The 23,702-nt window shown below is 37.1% G+C and overlaps 1 protein-coding gene across 1 annotated transcript in view; it reads right to left on the bottom strand.

Annotated features, from left to right (window-relative positions):
* Positions 1 to 21,158, bottom strand: part of PDZRN4 (PDZ domain containing ring finger 4) — a 178,839-nt gene extending 157,681 nt beyond the window's left edge. The window contains exon 1 of the mRNA XM_056117878.1: positions 20,926 to 21,158. Coding sequence (XP_055973853.1) covers positions 20,926 to 20,994 — 69 coding nt within the window. The 5' untranslated portion in view covers positions 20,995 to 21,158. The remainder of the gene's footprint in view (positions 1 to 20,925) is intronic.
* Positions 21,159 to 23,702: the final 2,544 nt, after the last annotated feature.

Below are 23,702 nucleotides of genomic sequence, written 5' to 3'. Positions count from 1 at the left end.
TCAGAATTCATCAATTCATCAAAATTCATCAAAATAACTTCTTCCTATAAACTGTATGACAGCTATTAAATTCATCTTCTAAAGTTCAATTACTTCAGGTTGTTGATTTTAAGGTAAGTTTGAAGATATGCTTCTAAAAATGGAAGACTTTATTCATTATAATAAATAAGTTATTACATCACTTAATAAATGGGATATCATTCTAAATATCTTGTTATTAGAGAATTTTACTTATGTCTTCAAAGAAGTAGTCACTTATAGAAGACTTTTTTACCTTTGCTTTTTTCATTGATTTTAATGAATATACAACATCAGTCACACAAGATGTCGTGCGAAAAGAAATGGATGAGGATGTTTGAAGCTATTGGTCATGTGACAGAAAACATTCTGATGAGGTGAACGTGGCAGGACAGGGCAGAGATCAACTATATGACATGGCTAATATTTACTCAGTGAAGCTGAATTTTTACATGATTTGGTAGTATCACTCAGCAAAATCAATCTCCAGTCACACTCTCTCACATTTCTACAGGTGAGACTTTCAAAGTTATACTCTCAAAATATGTATCAGTGTTCTTCTGAAGCCCAGCAATGAAGTAGACAAAAATAAAACTAAACTTTTAATGAACTAGATTTTTACCTCAAAATATTAAAATTCATTTGGAGAAGGAAGTTTACTATTGCTGAAAAATTATCATATAGTATAATATTGATCAGTATATGCAGTAGATGGTTTCCAAACACTGATATCACCTCTTTTAAACGGGATACTCTCTTCACTCAAGTCTCACATCCTGGAACCTTACAGTTCTGTACCAATCTGGAATATAAACACAGAATTATATTGTACAGAGTTAAACTAGCTACCTCAGGCCACCATAATTCAAGACTGAGTGGTATAAACGTGCAAAGAAATGTCTGCTTTGACTCACTTTGAATGGAAGATCACTGCTCTACAGATCTTTTAATCATCAGCCAAGGTCTTTTGTTAGATAACATTGGGTTGTCCTTGCTCCTAGTGCATGTTTACTTAATTTTAGCCTCAGTTGCCCTTAGTTCCTAGTATTCCAAAAGCAGGGTCCAGACAAAGGGACCGGATGAGCCAAGGGCAAGCTGTAAACTACCCTTGCATTTAAAGGAGACAAGCTAAGTAAATTAAGAACGTGGTCATGAAACAAGCTCTGTCATGACCCAAAAAGAAGTGACTGAGTAAGAACCCTGTTGGGGTTAGGAAAGACTAACCTGGTCTAAGGACTGTAGTCTGGAATATATAGCGAGATGTCCCCAGGAAGAGCCAAACTTTAAGCTTAATATATCTCTTACTGTGTTCATACAAAATGACTAGAAATATAAGAAGTAAATTCACTATGATTGTTTAAATGGATTACTAGCCGAGAAGAGGAGAAAGCAACATACCCTGGATGAAATCCCACCCTTGAGAGGATCTCCGAGTAATCTCTGAGTAATCGATGGATTTTGTCCTTGAGTTAATCTAGAACTTCCCCTGAAGGAGTGACTTTACATTTGTTTGTTGTTATGGCAATGTTCAATCCCACCTATGTGTTCATGATTTCTATATAACTATTCTGTAAGGGGATAGTGGGGACTATCATGAAGATAAGGACTAGAAGAGGACTAGAAGTAGAGGATATTGAGGAGACTAGGAGACTAGGATAATGGAACTATGATGACTGGGACTATGACCCAAACTACAACTACGATTGTTATGATTGTGCTGTAAGGGAGAGGTCAGACTATGCTGGGGAGGAGAGAGAAATAAACCAATTACCAAACAGCCTGAGGTCCAGTCCATATTTCTCAGTTCCCTGATCCTTCATCAGCCTTTCGCCATGACCCCACTGGACACCTTTTTCTTTGAAACTCACAGTCTTTGTTGAGAATGAATCACAGTTATATTGCTTCTGCTATAACATTCCTACTTCCTTCATTTACACAAATATGTTGTTCCTGAGACAATGTCCCAAGTAATTCACAAGCAAATTTCTGTCTCAGATCTTTCCCAGTGCTATGCAGTCTAGTACAGCATATGTGATTAAAGAGACATTTTCTCTGCACGGTCACGGTCACGGTCCTCCTGTTGTTCATCGATTTGCTCGAGCAGGCCCAGTAATATTTCCATCACGAGACTTGTTACTGTGTTTGGCATATCAAGTACGTCACGGGAAAATATTTGGATAAATGAGATAATGTTAAATGTCTGAGCTCACAATTGGCAATAACATTCTCTTACATTGTTAGGACCGATAGAATGATTTTATGTAGATACTTATCACTTGTCTCTTGTCATACCATTGATCGATTTGCTCAAGAGGGTGCCAGTAATGACTTCATTCATCCCTGTTGCGTGCTAGGGTAGCCCAGTGAAGTACTGGAGGCTCTTTCAGGGTCAGGAGGATGAGGCCTGTTATTGTTACTGTTTTGGGCATATCGAATACACCACGGGTAGCTTTCCAGGCTCTGCTGTGGATGTAGATGTAGATACTAAAGTCATAAAATGATTTTATGTATATACTAAATTAATGTACTTTATGTATACATTTGTGTATTTCATGCATATATTTAAGAATAATTAATGATTTTATGTATGTACTAAGTTAAATATCTCACATTTAGTTGTTTAAATGCAATTTAGTGTTGTGGGCTTTGGTTATTCTCCTATTGGTTTCTATACCCTTATGTAATCCCAAAGCTAACAAATGTATAAAAATGCACTCATAGCAGTAAATATATATTTACTAAACTTCTTTTCAGGTTCTTTAGTGTCCATTATGAGGGATTCAAGACAGACATCCTCTTATTACCTAAATGTTACAATTAACAAATACAGTGAAATTATTTTAAAATGCTTTAATAGACATTTTCCAACAGTAAAGTTAGCCATTTATTTTACTATGCACGGTGTAAATGAATTGACTTTTAACAGGATATAAAAATATATCTCATTACGTGACCAGCCCATCTGATTTTCGACACCATGGCAAATGAGACAGCGTCCCTGATCCTTGATCGTCGACGGATGTCAGAACTCCGGATTCGTTCTCTCATTTGAGTGAAACGTGATATTCCAAGCATAGCTCTTTCTATTCTTCTTTGGGAGACCTGAATGGCGTTCTCATCTTGTTTGCGTAGGGCCCAGGTCTCTGAGGCATATGTTAATGCAGGAAGAACAGTGGAATCAAAGAGATGTGCCCGGAGCCGGAGGTTCTTCGTCCTCTTAGCTATTGCTTCGACGTTCTTGAAGGCGTTCCAAGCCGCTCTCTTCCTCCTGTGCAGCTCGGGTGCCAGGTCATTTGTCATGTTGACCTCTCGACCTAGGTACACATAGCTGTTGCATTCGGAGATGGTCGTTCCATTGAGAGCGAATGGGGCGTCAGGAACAAGGCTATTTCTCATAAACATTGTCTTCGTAAGATTCAGCTGTAGTCCTACCTTTCCACACTCACGGTCAAAGTCGGCCAGCATTTGTGCCGCTTGGCTGATGTTTGGTGTTATTAAAACAATGTCATCAGCAAAGCGGAGGTGGTGTAGTTGCCGACCATCTATCTTCACTCCCATTCCTTCCCATTCCAGTCGTCGCATGATGTTCTCGAGGGTGGCACTGAAGAGTTTTGGTGAAATGGTATCACCCTGCCGCACCCCTCTCTTGACATCAACGATCACTTCTTTGTAGAATGGTGAGATCCTGGTAGTGAATCCGCAATACAGCTCACGGAGGATCCTGATGTATTGGGCTTGTATGCCCTGATTGGCTAGGGCTTCAATGACCGCTTCCGTCTCAACAGAATCAAAGGCCTTCTTTAAATCAATGAACGTTAAGCAGAGCGGCATCTTGAACTCCCGAGAAACCTCAATGAGTTTGGTTATCGTGTGGATATGGTCAATGGTGCTGAATCCTTTGCGGAACCCTGCTTGCTCACATGGTTGTCCTTCATCTAGTGTTCTGCCAATCCTATTCAGGATGACTCGAGTGAACAACTTGTAGATGACTTAAAGACTTAAAGACTTAAAGACTTAAAGACGACCGTTGGACTAGAGCTGTTACTGATTGGATTCCACGGGATGTCAAGAGACCGCGTGGCCGCCCACCTACCAGATGGTCAGACTTCTTTGTCAAGGTCATGAACGATCGGTTTGAGGCCCTCCATGTTCCCGGAGCGAAGAGATGCCATTGGGCTACACTAGCACGCGACAGGGACAAATGGAGACGTTACTGGCGCCCGCTCGAGCAAATCGACGACTAACGGGAAGTTAAGTGATTAAGTGATAAAAATATATAACTAAAACTTTTGAAAATATCAACAGAAAATTCTACATCTCAAGTTAAATAAATGTTTTCACTTCTTTCAGGATTTTCTGTGATCTATGAAGGACAAATACTGGTCAAAAACCCATGAATACTACAAAGGCCTCAAAGCAAACTTCAAAGTGAAGGATCATTTTAAAAATAATTTTCTGGTTGTTGTGGAAGGTGAAAAGCAGGTATTTATTGGGCAGAGAAGAAGAGAAACTTTCTGGGAATTGTCACTAGTTCCTGATAATATTGTGATGAGATTCATTAATGAGCATTCATCAATAGATCATGTTCTGATTGACACTCAATGCCTCTTTTGCAAACCACAGCACCCAATAGGAGATAAAGAACAAAAGGGAATACCCTGCCACAGAGGCAGGGAGAGAGGGGAGGCGGGGCGTGGAGGGGTGGAAAGGATACTGGGATCATTGGTGGTAGAGAAAGGGCACTGGTGGAGGGATGGGTAATCGATCATTGTATAAGTGAAACCCAAGCACAAAAATTTGTAAATCTACAACTGTATCTCATAGTGTTTCACTAATAAAAAATTTTAAAAAAATAGATCATGTTCATAAGACAGAGACTAAATCCAGTTAGTCATAATATGATAATTTATCAAGAAGAACGTTTTAGTGTGCATATTTATAAAACTCAAAGGCATCATTAGTAAGGAAAATTTCGTTGTTTTTTAGTATATTTTATTACTATTTACTATAAATTTAACTTATTTTATGCTAAAGAGAGGTATACAAAATGTTTTTTTAAATAATATTTCTATAGGCTGGAGCGATAGCACAGCAGGTAGGGCATTTGCCTTGCACATGGCTGACCCAGGTTCGATTCCTCCATCCCTCTTGGAGATCCCGGCAAGCTACCAAGAGTATCCTGCCTGCATGGCAGAGTCTGGCAAGCTCCCCATGGTGTATTCAACCAAAAACACTAACAACAAGTCTCATAATGGAGATGTTACTGGTGCCCACTAGAGCAAATCGATGAGCAATTGGAGGACACTTCTACAGTGCTAATATTGTTATAGCTTATAATTTTGATTATAGATGTAAGAATGTAATCATCATCTATGACATCTGTTCAGATCAGGTTTATCTTTGAAGACAAATCTGAGATAGTGTTAAGTACAATGTTTGTTCTGAAATGTTCCCTTTGTGGGATGGGCTCAGTGACAGGCTTCTGAGAGGCAATCCTGGGCCACTAGATCAGGGAGCCACATCATTTGATGTCAGCTCAAATTTTCCAAACTCAAAACTGATTATTAATGAAGATTTTTACTGAACACACTCATCATATTGAAGCCAGTGAAATGCAACAATCGTACTTCATTGACGTTATATAATAATAAATATCAATCAATTAAATTGTATTGATGACCCCTTATCATATTCAAATAGTACTACATAGTAAAGGATATAATCTGAACAACAGGAGTTGTTGTTCATTTGTTATTATCAGTAGCCCCCTGGTGTAAACAACTGAACAGAAAAGATCTTAAATATGAGGGAATCCAAATCTCCATCACTAAACTCACATAAAACTAAAACAAAAATGATGAAACTAAGAAACCCAATGCTGTGTCAAACAGACAGAAAGCCAAGCAATCCACAAGACTATTCAAAGTTTCCAGTCTGATCAATAAGGATATGAAATTTACAGTCACTATATTGACAATATAAATTAAGCAATCACTAGATGAAATAGTCAAACAAATCAAAGTCTGATACAGAAGATGACAGATTCCATAAGAAAAAAAATGAGGGAATTAAAGAACATAATAGCATGCCACAAAAGCCAAATTGCACAGGTAGAGAATCGTATAGACAAACTTGAAAACAAAATAGAATCCTCAATTAATAAGAAAGTGGCAAAAGAAAAGACATGCATTAGAACGGATGAGAATGTGGATTGGGAGAATTAACATTGTCAAAATGGCAATACTCCCCGAAACATTGTACAAATTCAATGTGATCCCTATAATGATACCCATGACATTCTTCAAAGAATGGAGTAAACACTCCTGAAAGTCATATGGAACAATAAGCCCCCACAAATAGCTAACGTAATTCTTGGGAAAAAGAAAATGTGAGGAATCAACCTCCCCAACTTCAAACTCTACTTCAAAGCAGTAATAATTAAAACAGTGTGGTACTGTAACAAAGGCAGAGCTGAAGACCAATGGAACAGGGTTGAATATACTGACATCTCCCTACAAACATTTGATCATCCAATCTTTGATAAGGGAGCAAGAAATGTGAAGTAGAGCAAAGAAAGCCTCTTTAACAAATTGTGCTGGCAAAACTGGATAGCTACATGCAAACAAGTGGGCTCAGATATCTGCTTAACACCATGTACAAAAGTAAGATCAAAATGGATTAAAGACCTCAACAACAGACAAGATCTATAAGGTACATTGAAGACAAGGTTGGCAAAAACATTCATGACATTGAAGTGAACAGTATCTTCAAAGATGTAACGCCACTGCCAAGGAAATGAAAACAGAGATAGACAAATGGGACTATCTTAAATTAAGAAGCTTCTGCACCTCAAAAGAAATAGTGACCAAAATACAAAGACAGTCTACAGAATAGGAAAGGATATTCACCCAATACCCATTTGACAAGGGGTTGATATCAAGGATATGGAAAGTACTGGTTGAACTCCAGAAGAAGAAAACATCCAACTCCATCAAAAAATGGAGCGACGAAATGAGTAGAAACTTTCTCAAAGAAGAAATTCTAATGGCAAAAAGGCACATGAGAAAATGCTATACATCACTAATCATTAGGAAGATGCAGATCAAAACAACAATAAGATATCATCTCACTCCACAGAGACTGGCCCACATCCAAAAGTACAAAAGCAACCAGTACTGGCACGGATGTGGTGAGAAAGGGACACTCTTTCATGGCTGGTGCGGATACTTACTGGTTCAGCCCTTTTGGAAAACAGTATGGACAATTCTCAAAAAATTAGAAATTGAGCTCCAATTCGACCCAGCAATACCACTCCTGGGAATATATCCCAGAGAGGCAAAAAAGTAAAGTTGAAATGACATCTTCACTTCTATGTTCATTGCTGCACTGTTCACAATAGCCCAAATCTGGAAAAAACCTGAGTGCCCTAGAACAGATGACTGGTTAGAGAAACTTTGGTACATCTACACAATGGACTATTATGCATCTGTTAGAAAAGATGAAGTCATGAAATCTACATACAAGTAGTACTACATGGAAAGTATCATGTTGAGTGAAGTGAGTCAGAAAGAGAGGGACAGACAGAGAAAGATTGCATTCAACTGTGGAATATAAAGTAACAAAATAGGAAACTAACCACCAAGAATAGTCGAGATAAGTACCAGGAGGTTCACTCCACGGCTTGGAGGCCAGCTGCACATGCTAGGGAAATAGGGAGAACCAAGTAAAGGGTGTTGAGAGGATCCTCCCAGGATGGGAGATGCATGCTGAAAGTAGATTATAGACTAAACATGATTGCCACTCAATGCCTCTTTTGCAAACCACAACACCCAAAAGGAGAGAGATAACAAAAGGGAAATCCCTGCCACAGAGGCAGGATGGAACGGGGGGAATGTGGGGTGGGAGGGATACTGGGATCAGTGGTGGTGGAAAATGAGCACTGGTAGAGGGATGGGTGCTCAATCATTGTATAACTAAAACTCAAGCACAAAAATTTGTAAATCTACAACTGTACATCATGGTGTTTCAGTAATATAAATTTTTAAAAGAAGAATGGATGAGAATGGAAGGTATTTAGTTGATAATAGCAAGAGAAATAATCTCCAAATTGAAAAAATACTAGAGGAAAGGCGAAAGGGAAAGGAAACAATTATGGGTGGGAGAGATTATAGCTGAGAACTTCCTCATTCTCTGGAGTAAGACTGATGTACAGATTCAAGAGGCCCAATGAGTACTTAGAAAAATAGGCCAAACAGAACAATGTTAAGACATATAGTAAAAAGGTAAAAAGGTAAAGGCCCTCCCATTGATCATCGATTTGCTCGAGCGGGCCCAGTAACATCTCCATTGGAGATTTTGTTATTGTGTTTGGCATATATATGTGTTTGGCATATCTCGTGCAGGCGAGATACTCTAGGTAGCTTGCCGGGCTCTCCGAGAGGGGCAGAGGAATCAAACTCGGGTCGGCCATGTTGGCTGCGTGCAAGGCAAACGCCCTACCCGCTGTGCTATCGCTCCAGCCCCTAGACATATAGTAATCAAAATTATAAAGTCCAAAGAGAGAGACAGATATATTAAAGTATCAAAAGAAAGAGAAACTGTAAATATGAGAAATAACAACAATCACAACAGATCTCTCATATGAAATGGTACAGGAGAGAAAAGAATAGAATTACATTTTCAAATTACAGAATGAAGAAAACTTTAAACCTTGAGTCCACTACCCTGCAAAATCACCATGAAATGGGAGGGAAGGATAAAAACATTTTCAAACAAACAAGAACAGCACTTTCTATTGATAAACTCTCCTGAATAAAATACTTAAAGATCATTTAGATAGACCAAAGAGCCAACTGTAGAAGCAACAATCCCACACAGTAAAATGGCAACACTGCCCTTTATATGAATAATATCTCTAAACGTCCATCGACCAAATTCTCTCATCAAAAGACACAGAATGAAGGTATAAGTCAGGAAACAAAATCCATCCATTTCCTGCTTACAAGAAACACATATAAAATCACAAGATAGACATTAGCTCAGAAAAAAGCACAAATAGTGGTTTTTCAATGCTCCTCTGTCACCACTGAATAGATCAATCAGACAGAATATTAGTAAAAACATAAAATCACTGAATGAAGAAGTGGATCAAGGACTAGAAGACATATACAGGGTCTTACATCCTCAAAAAAATCAGAGAACACATTCTTCTCTAGTACATATAAGAGTCTCCAGGATAGAACACATTTTAGGTCATAATATAAACCTACATAAATTTATAAACATAAAAATAATACCATACATCCTATTAGACCACAATGACTCAGAGACATAAATTAATTATAAAAATAAAAGATGTGGAGAAAATCTGACACCTGGAGACTGAACAACGTTCTACTAATAGCTGAATTAAAGAAGAAATCAAGGAAGAAATTTTAAAAATCCTTCTGATTAATGGTAAGAAACAAATTATCAAAATCTTCAGGACACAAAAAATCCATACTTAGAAGTAAACTCATAGCAATGCAATCCTACATTAGGAAAGAAGAAAAAGGTAAAATCAACAACCTAAACATACATATAAAACACCTTTAGAACCAACAGCAAATAGTTCCAAAGACAAACAGAAAGAAGAAAAACAAGAAACGTTAATGATACAGAAACCAAGAGAGTAATATGAAAAGTCAATAATACTAGAAGAAAGTTCTCTGAAGGAATAAATAAGAGACAAATCTTAGTCTAAAATAAGAGTAAATAAACTAGACTCATGGAGGAAAAAGGAGTACTCAAATAGTGTCAGAAATGAAAGGGGAGAAATTACAACAGAACCCTCAGAAATCCAAGACATTATGAGAGATTACTATGAACAATCCTACTTTATTAGCTTGGAGAACCTAGAAGAAATTGACATATATTCATATAATCACCCAAAACTGAATGAGGAGAAAATAGAAAATCTGAATTGGCCAATCATATGCAATTGAAATAGCAATTATGAATCTCTGCAAAAGTAAGTTTTTTTTCTGATGGATTTACTAGTAAATTTTATCAAACCTTCAGAGACTTACTGCCATTGAACCTTAAGCACTTCCAAAATATTGAAGTAACAGGAATCCTTATTAACACTTTCTACAAAGCTATTATTATTCTGATACTCAAAACAGAAGAGGTATTTCTAAAGAAACATCAGACCAAACTCCTCAATGAACAACTATGCAAAAATCCTAAACAAAATCTTAGCAAGCTGAATCCAACAGCACTTTAACAAAATAGACCATGATAAAATAGGATTTATCTCAAGATGCAAGGATAGTCCATTATATGTAAATCAGTTATTACAATATGCCACCTCAGTAAAAGGAAAGATAAAAATCATGTTGATCATGTAAATCAATGCAGAGAAATGTTTTGTCAGGTCAAACATTCATTTATGATAAAAATGCTAAAAAATAAAATGGAGGTAGCCTTCCTCAAAGTAGTAAATTCTATCAAAAACAAGTGCACAAGCAATGTTATTTTTTTATTGAATCACCATGAGACACAGTTACAAGCTTTCATGTTTGAGTTACAATCATACAATGATCAAACACCCACCCCTCCATCAGGACACATTCCCCACCAACAATCTTCTTAGTATACCCCTCCTTTGAAACCCTCCCCCTGCCTTCATGGCAGACAATTTCCCACATATTCTCTCTCCTCTTTTGGCCATTTTGGTTTGCAAAGCAGATGCTGAAAGGTTATCATGTTTGGTCCTTATCTACTTACAGCTCACATCTCCCATCCTGACCAATCCCTCCAACCATCGTTTTCTTAATGGTCCTTTCTCTATTCCAGTTGCCTTTTCACCCTACTCATGAGGCAGGCTGCCAACTGTGGCACAATCTTCCTGACTCTTGTGTCTCTTGTCCTTGGGTGTCAGTCTCATGTTATATTATTATTTTATACTCCACAAAAGAGTGCAGTCCTTCTATGTCTGTTCCTCTCTTTCTGGTTCATTTCACTTAGTGTGATACTCTCCATGTCTAACCATTTATAAGCAATTTTCATGACTTCATCTCTCCTAACAGCTGTGTAGTATTTCATTGTGTAGATGTACCAAAGTTTCTTAAACCAGTCGTCTGTTCTCAGGCACTCGGGTTGTTTCCAGATTTCGGCTATATAAACACCCGAGGTGGGAGTTTCCACCCTTGATCCTGATGGGTGATCAGAAGGACTTTTGATGTGTTTATTCTGGTACCTAATGGGGTGTGGTGTCTACCCTCAATGCTGAGGAGTTGGAGAGAGACCAGCACAGCAAGACAGAACATGAGGAGACTAGCAATGAGGGACAGAGGGAGAAGATTATAGGGGAAGAATGCAGGACCAGGGTGCACGGCTGCATTTGCGGCTGTGCAACATCTTATTATCTCATTTTTACTTTGGAGAAGTATCCTGCCCACATGGCAGAGTCTGGCAAACTTCCTGTGTTGTACTCAATATGCCAAATACCGGTAACAATGATAGGTCTCATTCTCCTAGTCCTGAGAGAGCATTGAATATGGCTCTTTTAAAATCTCAGGGCTAGGAAGGAGACGTTACTGGTGCCTGCTCGAGGAAATCGATGAACAACAGGATGATCCTGATCCTGATTTGATAATATATTTCTAAGACACAAATATATCATATGATATATAATATATGATGTATAATATTATTATATAATATATTCTATTGTTTATATATAATATGGTGTATAATATATAATATCACTGTACCACTGTCCTCCCATTGTCATCAATTTGCTCGAGCGGGTCCAGTAACGTCTACATCATAAGACTTGTTGTTACTGTGTTTGGTAGATTGAATACATCATGGGTAGCTTGCCAGGCTTTGCTGTGCGGGCAAGATACTCTTGGTAGCTTGCTGGGCTCTCCGAGAGAGATGGAGGAATTGAACTCGGGTCAGCCATGTTGGCTGTGTACAAGGTAACCGTCCTACCTGCTGTGCTATCGCTCAAGCCCAATATATAATATATTCTATATGTTATGTCCGGCTAAATACATATATATATATATATTTAATCATACACAACAGAATATCATGTAGCTGAAAATGTAAGGAATGATGAAGTCATGCAATTTGTTGAGACATGGATTGACTAGGGTGATAACATTTTAAATAAATTAAGAAGAGACATGGCTGCGTCTCCCAGAAGGGAGCATAACATGAGACCGCCATAGCCATGCCACTGGACTCCGCGCCAGGCTGTTTCACTCAGGGTGCCCCAGAAGGGGGTGGGTGAGAGCTCTCCCCGCCCCAAGTGGCCCAACCCCAGCAGCCGAAAACCTCCACAACCCAACTGCCACCACACTCAAGATCTCTCCCCACATGCTTGTGCCTCCCCTCACTCATGAGTGAAGTCCCACGGAACCCAGGTAATTTAGGACTTTGTGACCTTGGACTCTGGGCTCAACAGGACCTGGGAGCAGAGATCCTCTGCCTGTAGTCTCCGGCAACCCAGGGGTTATGCTCATAAACCACCTCCTGCCAGCGCCAGATAATCTCGTCATTAGCCACCATCCAGAGCACAGGGCTGCTTCTCCCAGAAGGGAGCATAACATGAGGCCCTCATAGCCATGCCACTGGACTCTATGCCAGACTGTTTCACTCAGGATGCCTGAGGGGGTAGGGGGTGAGAGCTCACCCCACCCCAAGGACCCAGCTCCGGAAGCCAAAAACCTCCACAACTCAACCATCTCCAAGCTCAAGGCCACTCCCCACATGTTTGGGCCCAGCTCCACACATGAGTAAACATATTCCTAGCTGCTCGACACATTATAAGACACTACCTACCCATTCTTCATAATTACCACACCTTTTTTGATAGGGTTCAGATAGTAGGCAACAAATCATAGAGGGACACATATATATGCATATATACATATTTTCAGATATATATACCAAAGATCACATCACCCAAACTTTAACAACATGTTAGTGACATCTTAATGGCTCCTGTCAAAATAGAACAATCTTCATACTGTTTCCTATATGAACACTTTTTTGTAAGCGTGTTCAGCAGTTCTTCATAACAGACAATACAAAATATATTATTTCAGTTGTATTTTGGGGCAGTGATTGGGGTTTGTGATGGAAATATCCTGAATTTGGTGGTGGGAAGGTGTAATGGTGGTGAGATTGGTGTTTGAATGCTAAATGTAATCAAATATTATGAACTAACTTATAAAATCACGGTTCTCCCATTGTTCATTGATTTGCTCAAGCGGGCCCAGTAATGTCTCCATCATGAGACTTGTTGTTACTGTGTTTGGCATATCAAATACGTCATGGGTAGCTTGCCAGGCTCTGCCGTGCAGGCAAGATACTCTCGGTAGCTTGCCAGGCTCTCCAAGAGAGGCGGAGGAATCGAACTAGGGTCAGCCATGTTGGCCGCTTGTAAGGCAAACACCCTACCACTGTGCTATAAAATTATATAAATAAATAAATAAAATAATAAGAATAAACATGGGATAGTATCACTCTGATATGGTATTTATAGTAACTGGATGAGAAAATGCAATAATTTGAATGGGTTCTTTGAGGATTATGGGGTGCCGGGATAAAACCTGGTCTGCTGACACACAAAATGCTGACTCTGAACTATCTCTCCTTCTCTCTGGATTTTATTTCTCTTTTTCCTCCTCACACTCCCCAAAACCTTATCAAATTTTTTACTTCTATAGAAATCTGTAATATTTTTTATTGAATTAATGTTTCACAGCGGGTAGGGCGTTCGCCTTACAAGCGACCAACATGGCCGACCCGAGTTCGATTCCTCCGCCCCTCTCGGAGAGCCCGGCAAGCTACCGAGAGTATTCGATATGCCAGACACAGTAACAACAAAGTCTCCAATGGAGACGTTACTGGGCCCGCTCGAGCAAATCGACGATCAACGGGAGGGCCTTTACCTTTACCTTTACCACAATACAAACTGTTCATGTGTCTATTATCTAGTAAAATCAGTGTGTGTGTGTGTGTGTGTGTGTGTGTGTGTCTGTGTGTTTGTATTGCAAAATCTTTCACATTTACCATCCAATTCACCTTGTTAAAAACAGGGCTATATATATTTAACTTAATGGTTATTGAACTGAAAAAAAGTCTAGAGTTTTGTGCATCTGGTAAGTTACTAACAAAAAATACAGTATTGTGATATGTACACATTTGTTATTCTTATTATTACTATTCAAATTTTTTGTGTGTTGAAGGGAAGGCTTCTCAGAGACTCGGGCCCTTCTTGGCTATTCTTGGTCAACAAGGTTGTGATTAAATGAGTCTCTAGGGCTAAATATTACCTGGGCCACCCAATAGTCCTATCCAGTGTCGCTCAAGGGACCAAGTGGTATCAGACAACAAAGAAGGGTAGGCTGCATGACATATTTCTTGACTTCTGTACTATATTTCTAGCCTTTCCATGTTCTTCTGACTAAAAGAACATATAACTTTCCAAAATTAATGAAATTTATAATAGAGATGAAAAAATGAACCATGCTGAAGATTTTCTATTTATTCTCTTTGCTTTCTTGTGAGTCATTTGCTTTACTTCTAAAGTATCTGGTTGTCTTGGTAGATGCCATCTTCACAAATATGAAACTCCTAAAATGGGGTTTCAATTTATATAAAGCCTCCTTTGTCTGTGTCTGTCTGTCTTTTATTGTCTGAATCTTGCCATTACTTTACATTGTAATTGCGTTACTTATCACCTGTCCCATAATATAAATTTCTGAGACTGAAAAATATCAAATTGAATCCTCAACTTAATAGCTAGTTTACTGCCCTGGATAAATCAACTATTAGATATGATTAGAAAAGCCATACCAGAAGCTGTGGATAGGTCATCTCACATCCAAAGATTAGGCTTTGGGTGTTAAAAGTATCCTGGTGCATCACAGTGAGTGTCTGTTACTGAGGCAGGGGGAGTTAAACTAAACAAAAACTAGACCTGCCTTCAAGGAGTTAACAAGTCAGTCATGAAAGAAGACTTTATATAAGCAAAATATTATGAGAGTCAAATCTTAGAGAGATTGCCTTTTAAAAAATATTTTAAGATTAATATTTTATTAATATTAATTTATTAATATTAATCCAGGACCCAGCCAAAGTCATGATGAGACCACTCTCCACAAGCTTGGACGAGTAACTGGCAGAGAAACTGAGGTGTGTGGTACCTGGGGCTGAGACCTCCAAGCCTGCTCAGTTCGGGACTGGGCCTCCTCCACCCAGCTCCCCCACCTTCCAGTAGCTAGACAGTTACACCCGCCAACTGCCATGTAACCCATCAATGGCCATCCAGAGACTATAAAACCAATCTCCTGGAAGCGACCTCTTATTCTCTAGTTCTCACTCTCAGAAAACCTGGCAGGCTACTGAGAGTATCATACCCGCCTATATGTCTGACTAGGAACACCTGTAAAGGTGATTAGAGGATGCCCCAAAAGCCTCCATCCATCCAAGTGTTTCCCGCCCGCATGGCAAAGCCTGACAAGCTACCCGTGGCATACTAGATATGTCTAAAACAGTAACAATGAATGGTCCTCATTCCCCTGACCCTGAAGGAGCCCCCAATATGTCATCGGGCTACACTTGCACGTAACAGGGTTGAATGGAGACGTTACTGAGCCCACTCGAGCGAATTGAAGAACAATGGGGTAATAGTGATAGTGAAGATTATAAAGACCATGGCCAGAGGGGTAGTACAGCAAGTAGGATATTTGCCCCGCACATGGATGACTAAGTTTATTTCACAACAACTCATATGGTCTCTTGAGTCTGCCAAGTGTTATCTCTGAGTGCAGAGCCTGGAATAAATCCTGAGCAGTATTGTGTGTGTTCCTCTCCAGACAAAGAAAACTAAATTATAGAAGTTATAAGAACTCCATTTGGGATAACTTAAAAACAAAGGAAAAAAATTGGTATAGAATATTGCCATGGCAGAGCCTGGCAAGCTACCTGTGGAGTATTCGATATGCCAAAAACAGTAACAATAATAAGTCTCATTCCCCTGACCCTGAAAGATCCTCCAATACTGTTGGGGAAGATGAGTAAGGAGAGGCTGCTAAAATATCAGGGCTGGGATGAATGGAGATGTTACTGGCGCCCGTTTGAGTAACTTGATGAACAATGGGATGACAGTGATATAGTGATAGAATATTGTAAATTGTATTAAGTAAACAGTGTTAATTTTAAAGAGCCAGAAAGTCACCTACAAAAAATCAGGATTTCCTTAAATATATCAGAATAAGTTTCAATTTGTTATATAGTAATTGAGAGTCACTGATTACCTTATATAAATATCACAATAATCAGGGTGAAATAGCACACATAAATTCCAAGCGGAAATTATCTTACTGTATCACAAAGATTTACTATAATTGCTTTGAGGAGGCAGGGATTGATTCAGGGAATGCAAGAAACAAAATAATCAGAAGGTTACTTTGGGGATAAAAAGACAGAAAAATCTTTTTAAGCCAGTCATTTGTGTGTTGTGTGTGTGTGTGTGTGTGTGTGTGTGTGTGTGTTTTATTGAGTGCAGGAAGCAAGAACTTTACTACAGTTAAGGAATGTGGAGAAATGAATACAGAAAAAGTATAATAAATAATGGTGAGATACTTTGAATACAAATGACTAAAGCAAACAACTGAGAAGAAATATCAAAACTAACACCTAGATTTAGTGAAAACTATGAAAGTTACAGAGGGATAGACCAAAGGGTGAGGTGAATAAGGAAAGTGGTCTTTTTGGTGGTAGGATGTCACTGGAACTCTGGTGGTTGGGAATGGTGAAACTTACACAGGCATAAAAGTGCAAAGCCAACTTCTAAAATTACATTTAAAATAAGTAAGCAATAGGTCAATAAATCAATAAGCAAAAAAAATAATATTCAAACAAAGATGATGAGAAAGAAATTAGGACTTTATGAGTAAAGTTTGCATAGTTTAAAACAAAGTAAATTTATGAGAAACATAGGACAGTAATTACAGAAGGAAAACTAAGAGAGAAGAGAAATACATTACAAAATAAAGAAGACTATAAAAGAGTTTCCCTTAGAGTTACGGAAAGTTCTTCTGTAACTTATTATTGGGTTTGCTCAAGATTAAATTTAAAAAGATGCTTAGGGGAAAACAACGCCTAATAATAAGTGTTCTCTATTAGCTGTTGCCAATATTGTTTGAACAATAGATTGCTGTGACTTTCAATGCAGGTTCTGTTTCAGTTACATACTAATTAATGAATGCAGGTTGTGAGTGACCTTTGATCTGTGGCAACCATTGAAATAAATAAATCAACTCTAAGTCATATACAGTATCCAGTTAAAGGCAGATGATAGTTACATCAATGATATTACCTAAAGAGGTATTCTATATTGTTTTTTTTCTGAGATTGTAGTGACTGTAATTTTTATAATTTGACAAATGAGTAAAAGTAAAATCTTGCATATCACAATACAAAATTTTATTTAAATCTTAGAAACAACTTTAACAGTATAAATGTTAAATATTTCCCCCGATTTTAATACATTCAATACCAATAAACCCCTTATATATAACAATTAAAATGTTATATTTAGTACAAAATAAGCTAATTATTTAATAAAGATAGGTATTGCCTTGTGATCTAATAAATAAATCAATTATCAGGTCATAAATGCCAAACACTCAATTGTAGTCTTTTGGTAGGTGATTATTTAATCAGATTAATGTGAAACAGGCAATTCAGTTCATGTTGCTGAAAGGACATTGCTCAAATTACTATATTATTTTCGGAGGTTCTTAAATAACCTGCTTTAGGCATAGTAACTATTCAGTGCAGATAACAATTGTGTCCCAGGTATATATTTAAGCTAACAGAAATAGAGATGTATGAACACTACCTTAAGACTGTTGTTTACATCACTTGTAGCTTGATCTGCTCAAATCCAGTTGAAAATAATTTTCTTGAAATTTTTCTTGAAATCATTTCCTAACATACTAACATGCTAATTGAAAATCTTAGATCCTCTCTATGAGAAGAATTTATTTTAATTAACAAAAATAATTGTAAACGACCTTGTTTTACACATCAGCAAATTATTCTGATTACTTCACCAGACTCTTCAGCTGGCATCGTTTTTTATGTTTAATGCAGTCATAAAACAGAAACTGACTTATAATTGGGTCATGCTGTCCAACTGATAAATTTATAAAGAATATGTGAAAAAATTTAATATCATTATAATTCTGTTTCTAGAAAAAGATGCACATTTTTCTCTTAGTCATGCAATTGCTAATTTTAAACAGTAACATCTACCAGTAAGCTTGAACTTATAATTTAAAAAACAATTTTAGCCACTGTGTTTTACAAAGCTATCAATAATGCAGTTTCAGGTATACAGGTTTCCAACACTGGCCTCACCACCAGTTCCAGCATTTCTCCACCAATGTCCCCAAGTTACTTTAACAGGCACATTTTCTTTTTTATTAAAAGGATAAACACAGTTATTTTAAACAAATTTTTTAATCTGAAACACAGTGGTTAAAATTTGGCAATAATAAGTTTATCTGCTCATAACATTCCAACACTACACCTGAAACAGTGTCTGCTCCCCTCCAACACAGGCAAATTTTTAAGCTAATTATTATAGTTTGGGGTTCCATCTTTAGAATAGTGCTGCTCTCATACTTTTCAAAAAATAAAGACAAAGAAAACAAAAAGGCAGGTTATCTTTGAGTAAAGATAACTTACAATTTTAATATAATAGCTAGAAATACCCTGGCTTCCAATTATAGGTCACTTCTGTAAATAGTATCTTTTCTTCTGAGGGTAGTTATGTGCCCTCATGAACACCTAGTTAAGAACATTCTCACTTTTATGTACACTCTGATATGCTTCTCCTCCACATAAAAATATAATTTAGTTGCAGCACCACATGAGGGGTCCAATGTATTATACTGGCCTATCATTGGTTTCCTTTGATATCTTATCTATTCTATTAACTCAATAAAATAGAAGGCAAAGCTCGAGACAAACTGCAGGAGAGCTCTTCTGAGAAAACACATGCAAGACCTTTAAGCTGAGGCATTAATTTATCTAATAAAGCCAGTTAAATGGAAGCAAGTGTTTAATTTTTTACTCCCTTTATTAAAGAACATAAGTACTGCCACTTGGGAATAGAGAAAACAAAATAAATACATGGAAGAACACAGTTGAAAATAGCAAACAGTATGGTTTGCCTATTTACTCAAAATTTAAGATGCACGTAAAGGCCAATGTCACAGGCAAGCAGTGTGAGAAGTAAGAAACCACAACAAAGCCTTCTGTTCCCGAACAAGTATAGTGTATTCTGAATGCAGTGACTCTGATTGATGCTTGAGAACAGAAACATCAACCTAGGCATAAATAGGCAGGATACCATATTCACCCCTTTGTATTATACTTTTATATCGATTTATTAATTCAGAGGAAAAATAATGATTAATACACTCTTTTGCTTTTCCATGACCCAACGAAAAATATTCAAACTTGATAGAACCAAACTAAGGAAAGTGTTCCACCTAGAGACCATTTTCAAGAGGTAAAGTAAATAATAACTTATCTAGGAAATGAATATCATTGTAACCTGAACTTGCTAGTTACTAGGGAAAAAATGAAGCAAAAGGTATTGTCCCTGGTATAATTAACAATGTTAATCTTCTTTTCCCTCTCTCTGGTTATAAAGGAATCATTTTTATATTTAATTAATGCAGAGGGTCATTTTGGAAACTGGCTAATGAGCCTCTGACCACATTACCATGAAAATGTGCTTTAACATTGCAACTGAGGCTGTTTCATGTGTAGCAAATCTACTTTGTAATTAGCCCACTGTGAAATGAATCACGTCAGGGATGGAAATCTGAGGGAACCAGTGGACTGTGGGCACTTGGGTAGTGCTGTGCACAGACAACCAACATCCCAAACATTGTGTTTAACCAAAAATACTGTCTAAAGAAGAAAAAAAATAATAATGTGTGATATAGGGGACAAACCAGAAAGAGGGAAGAAATAAACTTTATTTTACAAAGCAAGAAATCTGAATTTCAGTATATGACTCCAAGAAAAATTGCCTAAATAAAATGGTGTAATAATAGAATTGATTTCATCAGGATAGGAAGCCTGGGATGCAGTTTTGTTTTTTATTCTAATTGCTAGGATACACAACAAGAAGACATATGAATTTAGACAATTTTCCCTAGGTTGTACACGGCACTGTAATGAAAGCTTCAATTTTTAGTGTAAAACAGACAGAAACTATAATAAAGATCAAAAAACAAGTGATAAGAAATTTTTTCATCTCCCTTTAAGAACAGATGCAGAGCAGAGCGTCAATTTTTTCTTATGATACAAATGTACCAGTTCTTAAACCACATACACACTCATAATTAATGAAATAATACATCTGGCTAAACAGGTTTGTCAAAAAAAAAAACCCAAAAACTTTTACTGTCTATTCAAAATAACTGAGATGGTAGTCTCCATTAAACCTTAATATTTATGCACACAATGATAAATTTGATTTTGAGGTGTCAATATCATTCCAAAAGAGAAGCAGTGTCACAAATATCAAAATATTACAGACATGGATTTCAGTGTAATTCCCTTTCCTTGACTGGCATGTTGGCAGAAGATTAAAATAAAAAATTAAAAGAAAGAATGTCACAGGAAGTCATCCGAAGGGGGAGTGGCAAGGAAACTGGAGCTGCCACCCAAAACCAAAATAAAAAGGCTCCAGCTATCAAGTCTGACCTCAATTCTGACATATCTGAAAGGAAAACTAAAACCACAGTTCATTTACCTCCATTCAGGCAAACACAAAGCCTGGCTGCTTTAGCTGCTGATAACAGATCCTGCACTCACCTGGGAAACTTCGTACAGCAGTTTGTAGCGTTCCTCTCTTTTCTGAAAAGTGCACAAATTGCAGCCCATTCTAAGAAGAGGAAAGAGAGAGCAAATCTTCCAATTTCCACAGAACTGAAAGGCAAGTTGAACTGCCAGAGAATCACCCTCCAGACTTGTCTACTGCATTTCATCAGTCACTTCAGTCCAGAAACACAGACAAACCGCTGTTTGGCACAAGCCAGGAGGGTGCGTAGCAGCATGCGCTAAGTGTCTTGCACTCACTGCACTCACGCTACACACGCAGAGTTTCCAGTCAGTTCATGGCAACACTCCGCGTCTCTGCATCAGTGCACATGACTACACAGATTCCAGCTCATGAATATTAATCGTGTCTCATTGATTATTTATGACAGAACATGTTAGCAGGGAGGGGTGTTATAGCTGCTGCTGATGACAGATGAATATTCACTAATTAAGAAGCAAATGTAGTGTGGTTAAACAAAATTCATTTGTGTCGATACCATCTCCTTTTATTAAGAGTAGAAGGATTTTACAGAGAGCATTTCAAAAAAGAATATATACTTAATTTCTCCATTGATGTAAGCTTTTAATAAAGGAAAGAGCAATTTAGAAATGGAAACTTGCTAATGTCGTTCACATGCCAATAATTAGAAGAAATATGTTTAGTATTATTAAGTGTGGGAGAAAATGAATAGACGCAATTATTTAAATATATAAAACAAACAGAGGCAAAGGAAAATTTGGGTGTTCTGGGGAAGAAACAGACCTGGAGGTATTGCTAAATTTAATTTAAAACCTATGAAATTTAAAACCTACGAAAGTAATTGAACAGTTTGTGTGTAAAACCATTACTTACTAGAAACGTTCTTATTTTAAATAGAGAATACTTATTCAAGTATGAGTAGATGATATTGACATAGATACTAAATATTTTAATTAGATAATAAAGGCAAATCTATCAAATATTATTTTAACATAAATGTACATAGGTCTTTATCTTAAAATTTAAAAAAATAATGTTTATGAGAAAAATTTCGAATTCATATGGTAATTATGCTAATTTTATTAGACCCATATATAATATTTCAGGGAGTTGACATTGGCAATATTTAAATACTAATTCACTGCACAGAATATATAGTTTTATATTTAGAATTCACAGTACGCAAACTGTAAAAATCTAAGCTAATATTTTTAGATAATATAAGTGACATTATTTAATTCCACACTCACAAATATATTATTGCAAGCTGGTAATTTTGTTCCTTACAGATATTTTACAAATAGCTAGAACACATAATAATAAAATTTCCATTTGTCCCTATGCTGACTTATCCACAACCTCTGCTAATTAAGAAGTATGTCCTTACTCTAGCTCATCTTTAAACTGGACATGTTCCAAAGCAAAAATAATTACTTGACTCCTGAATTAAGAATTACATTGGATCTTGTGGATATTTAATTGCTTAACATTAATGTATAGTTACTTTCTGGTGCCCAGTTTGCTAAATGTGCCTTGCCAAACATTTAAAATCGATAATAGGAAATGATTCTAATGAGTACTAATTGTTAACAAATTGGCTTTGCAACTAACAACACCTCAACACCAGCAAGTAGCAAAGAGGTGAAAAATCATTTGCTGCTTATCAGTCATTTCCCTTAGGATGTATTAATCCGTATTTTTAGGGCTAATTTCACCTAACAGCCTGGATGAAAGCCAAGCTGAGAAATATATATATGAAAGTAGCATCATAATTGGGAAAACTGAATGTGGCCACAGTTTCTCAGTACTTATTATAAATTGAAACCACTTGCAATAGATATCAACGATTTTGGTTCACTGTAGAAATAATATATTCCAGGGAGCATTTGAAGAGACCTTTATGAAAATAAGAGGCGGTCACAAACAGAAGCAACCCTTTTGGTGCAATTGTAAATACATTTATATGCAATATATAAATATGTATATATGTAAATATATATGTTCATGAGCATTTAAAATTTTTGCTTTATGACTCTGCAATATTATCCATAAAGCATTTTTGTTATATTTTTTAATTCTCAAATCAAATATATGCTATATTTTAAGTATTCAATATACTAAGCTGTGAAAGAACGAGACTTGGGAGTCTATATTCTATACTTTAAAAAGTCATATGAAAGATATTAGCTCTATCTGAATGAGACCCAAACTCTAACAACCAAACTTAGAAAACTGCTTTGTCAGGATGGTAAGCTGGGTGGGTATTGGGTATGGAGGGGACCAGAGGATGTTGGTAGAGGGAAGTTGACATTATTGGTGGGATCAGTGCTAGATATTGCAAGCCTAAAACTCAACTATGAATAATTTTGTAAATCATGCTTCTTTAAATATGTATATATTATATATTTATACAGATATTTAAGTAAATGCATACATACAGTTATCGGACTATGAACAGCTTTGTAACTGTATTTCACTGATTCAATAAAAGAAGAAAGAAAGGAAGGAAGAAAGGAAGGAGGAAGGAAGGAAGGAAGGAAGGAAGGAAGGAAGGAAGGAAGGAAGGAAGGAAGGAAGGGAGGGAGGGAGGGAGGGAGGGAGGGAATAAGGACTAGAATACTCTAAGGCAGGGCTGGCTTGCTTATCTCAATTGCTTCTTAAAGATAAACAAAAGGGACTACATTAAATTAAGAGCTTCTGCACCTCAAAAGAATAGATAACCAGGGTACAAAGACAGAATACAAAATGGGAGAAACTATTTGACCACCACTCACCTAATAAGGGGTAAATA

Source organism: Sorex fumeus, unplaced genomic scaffold (assembly GCF_029834395.1).
Source record: "Sorex fumeus unplaced genomic scaffold, SorFum_2.1 ptg000036l, whole genome shotgun sequence".
Classification (NCBI taxonomy): Eukaryota; Metazoa; Chordata; class Mammalia; order Eulipotyphla; family Soricidae; genus Sorex; species Sorex fumeus.
This window is presented reverse-complemented; position numbering and strand designations above follow the sequence as displayed.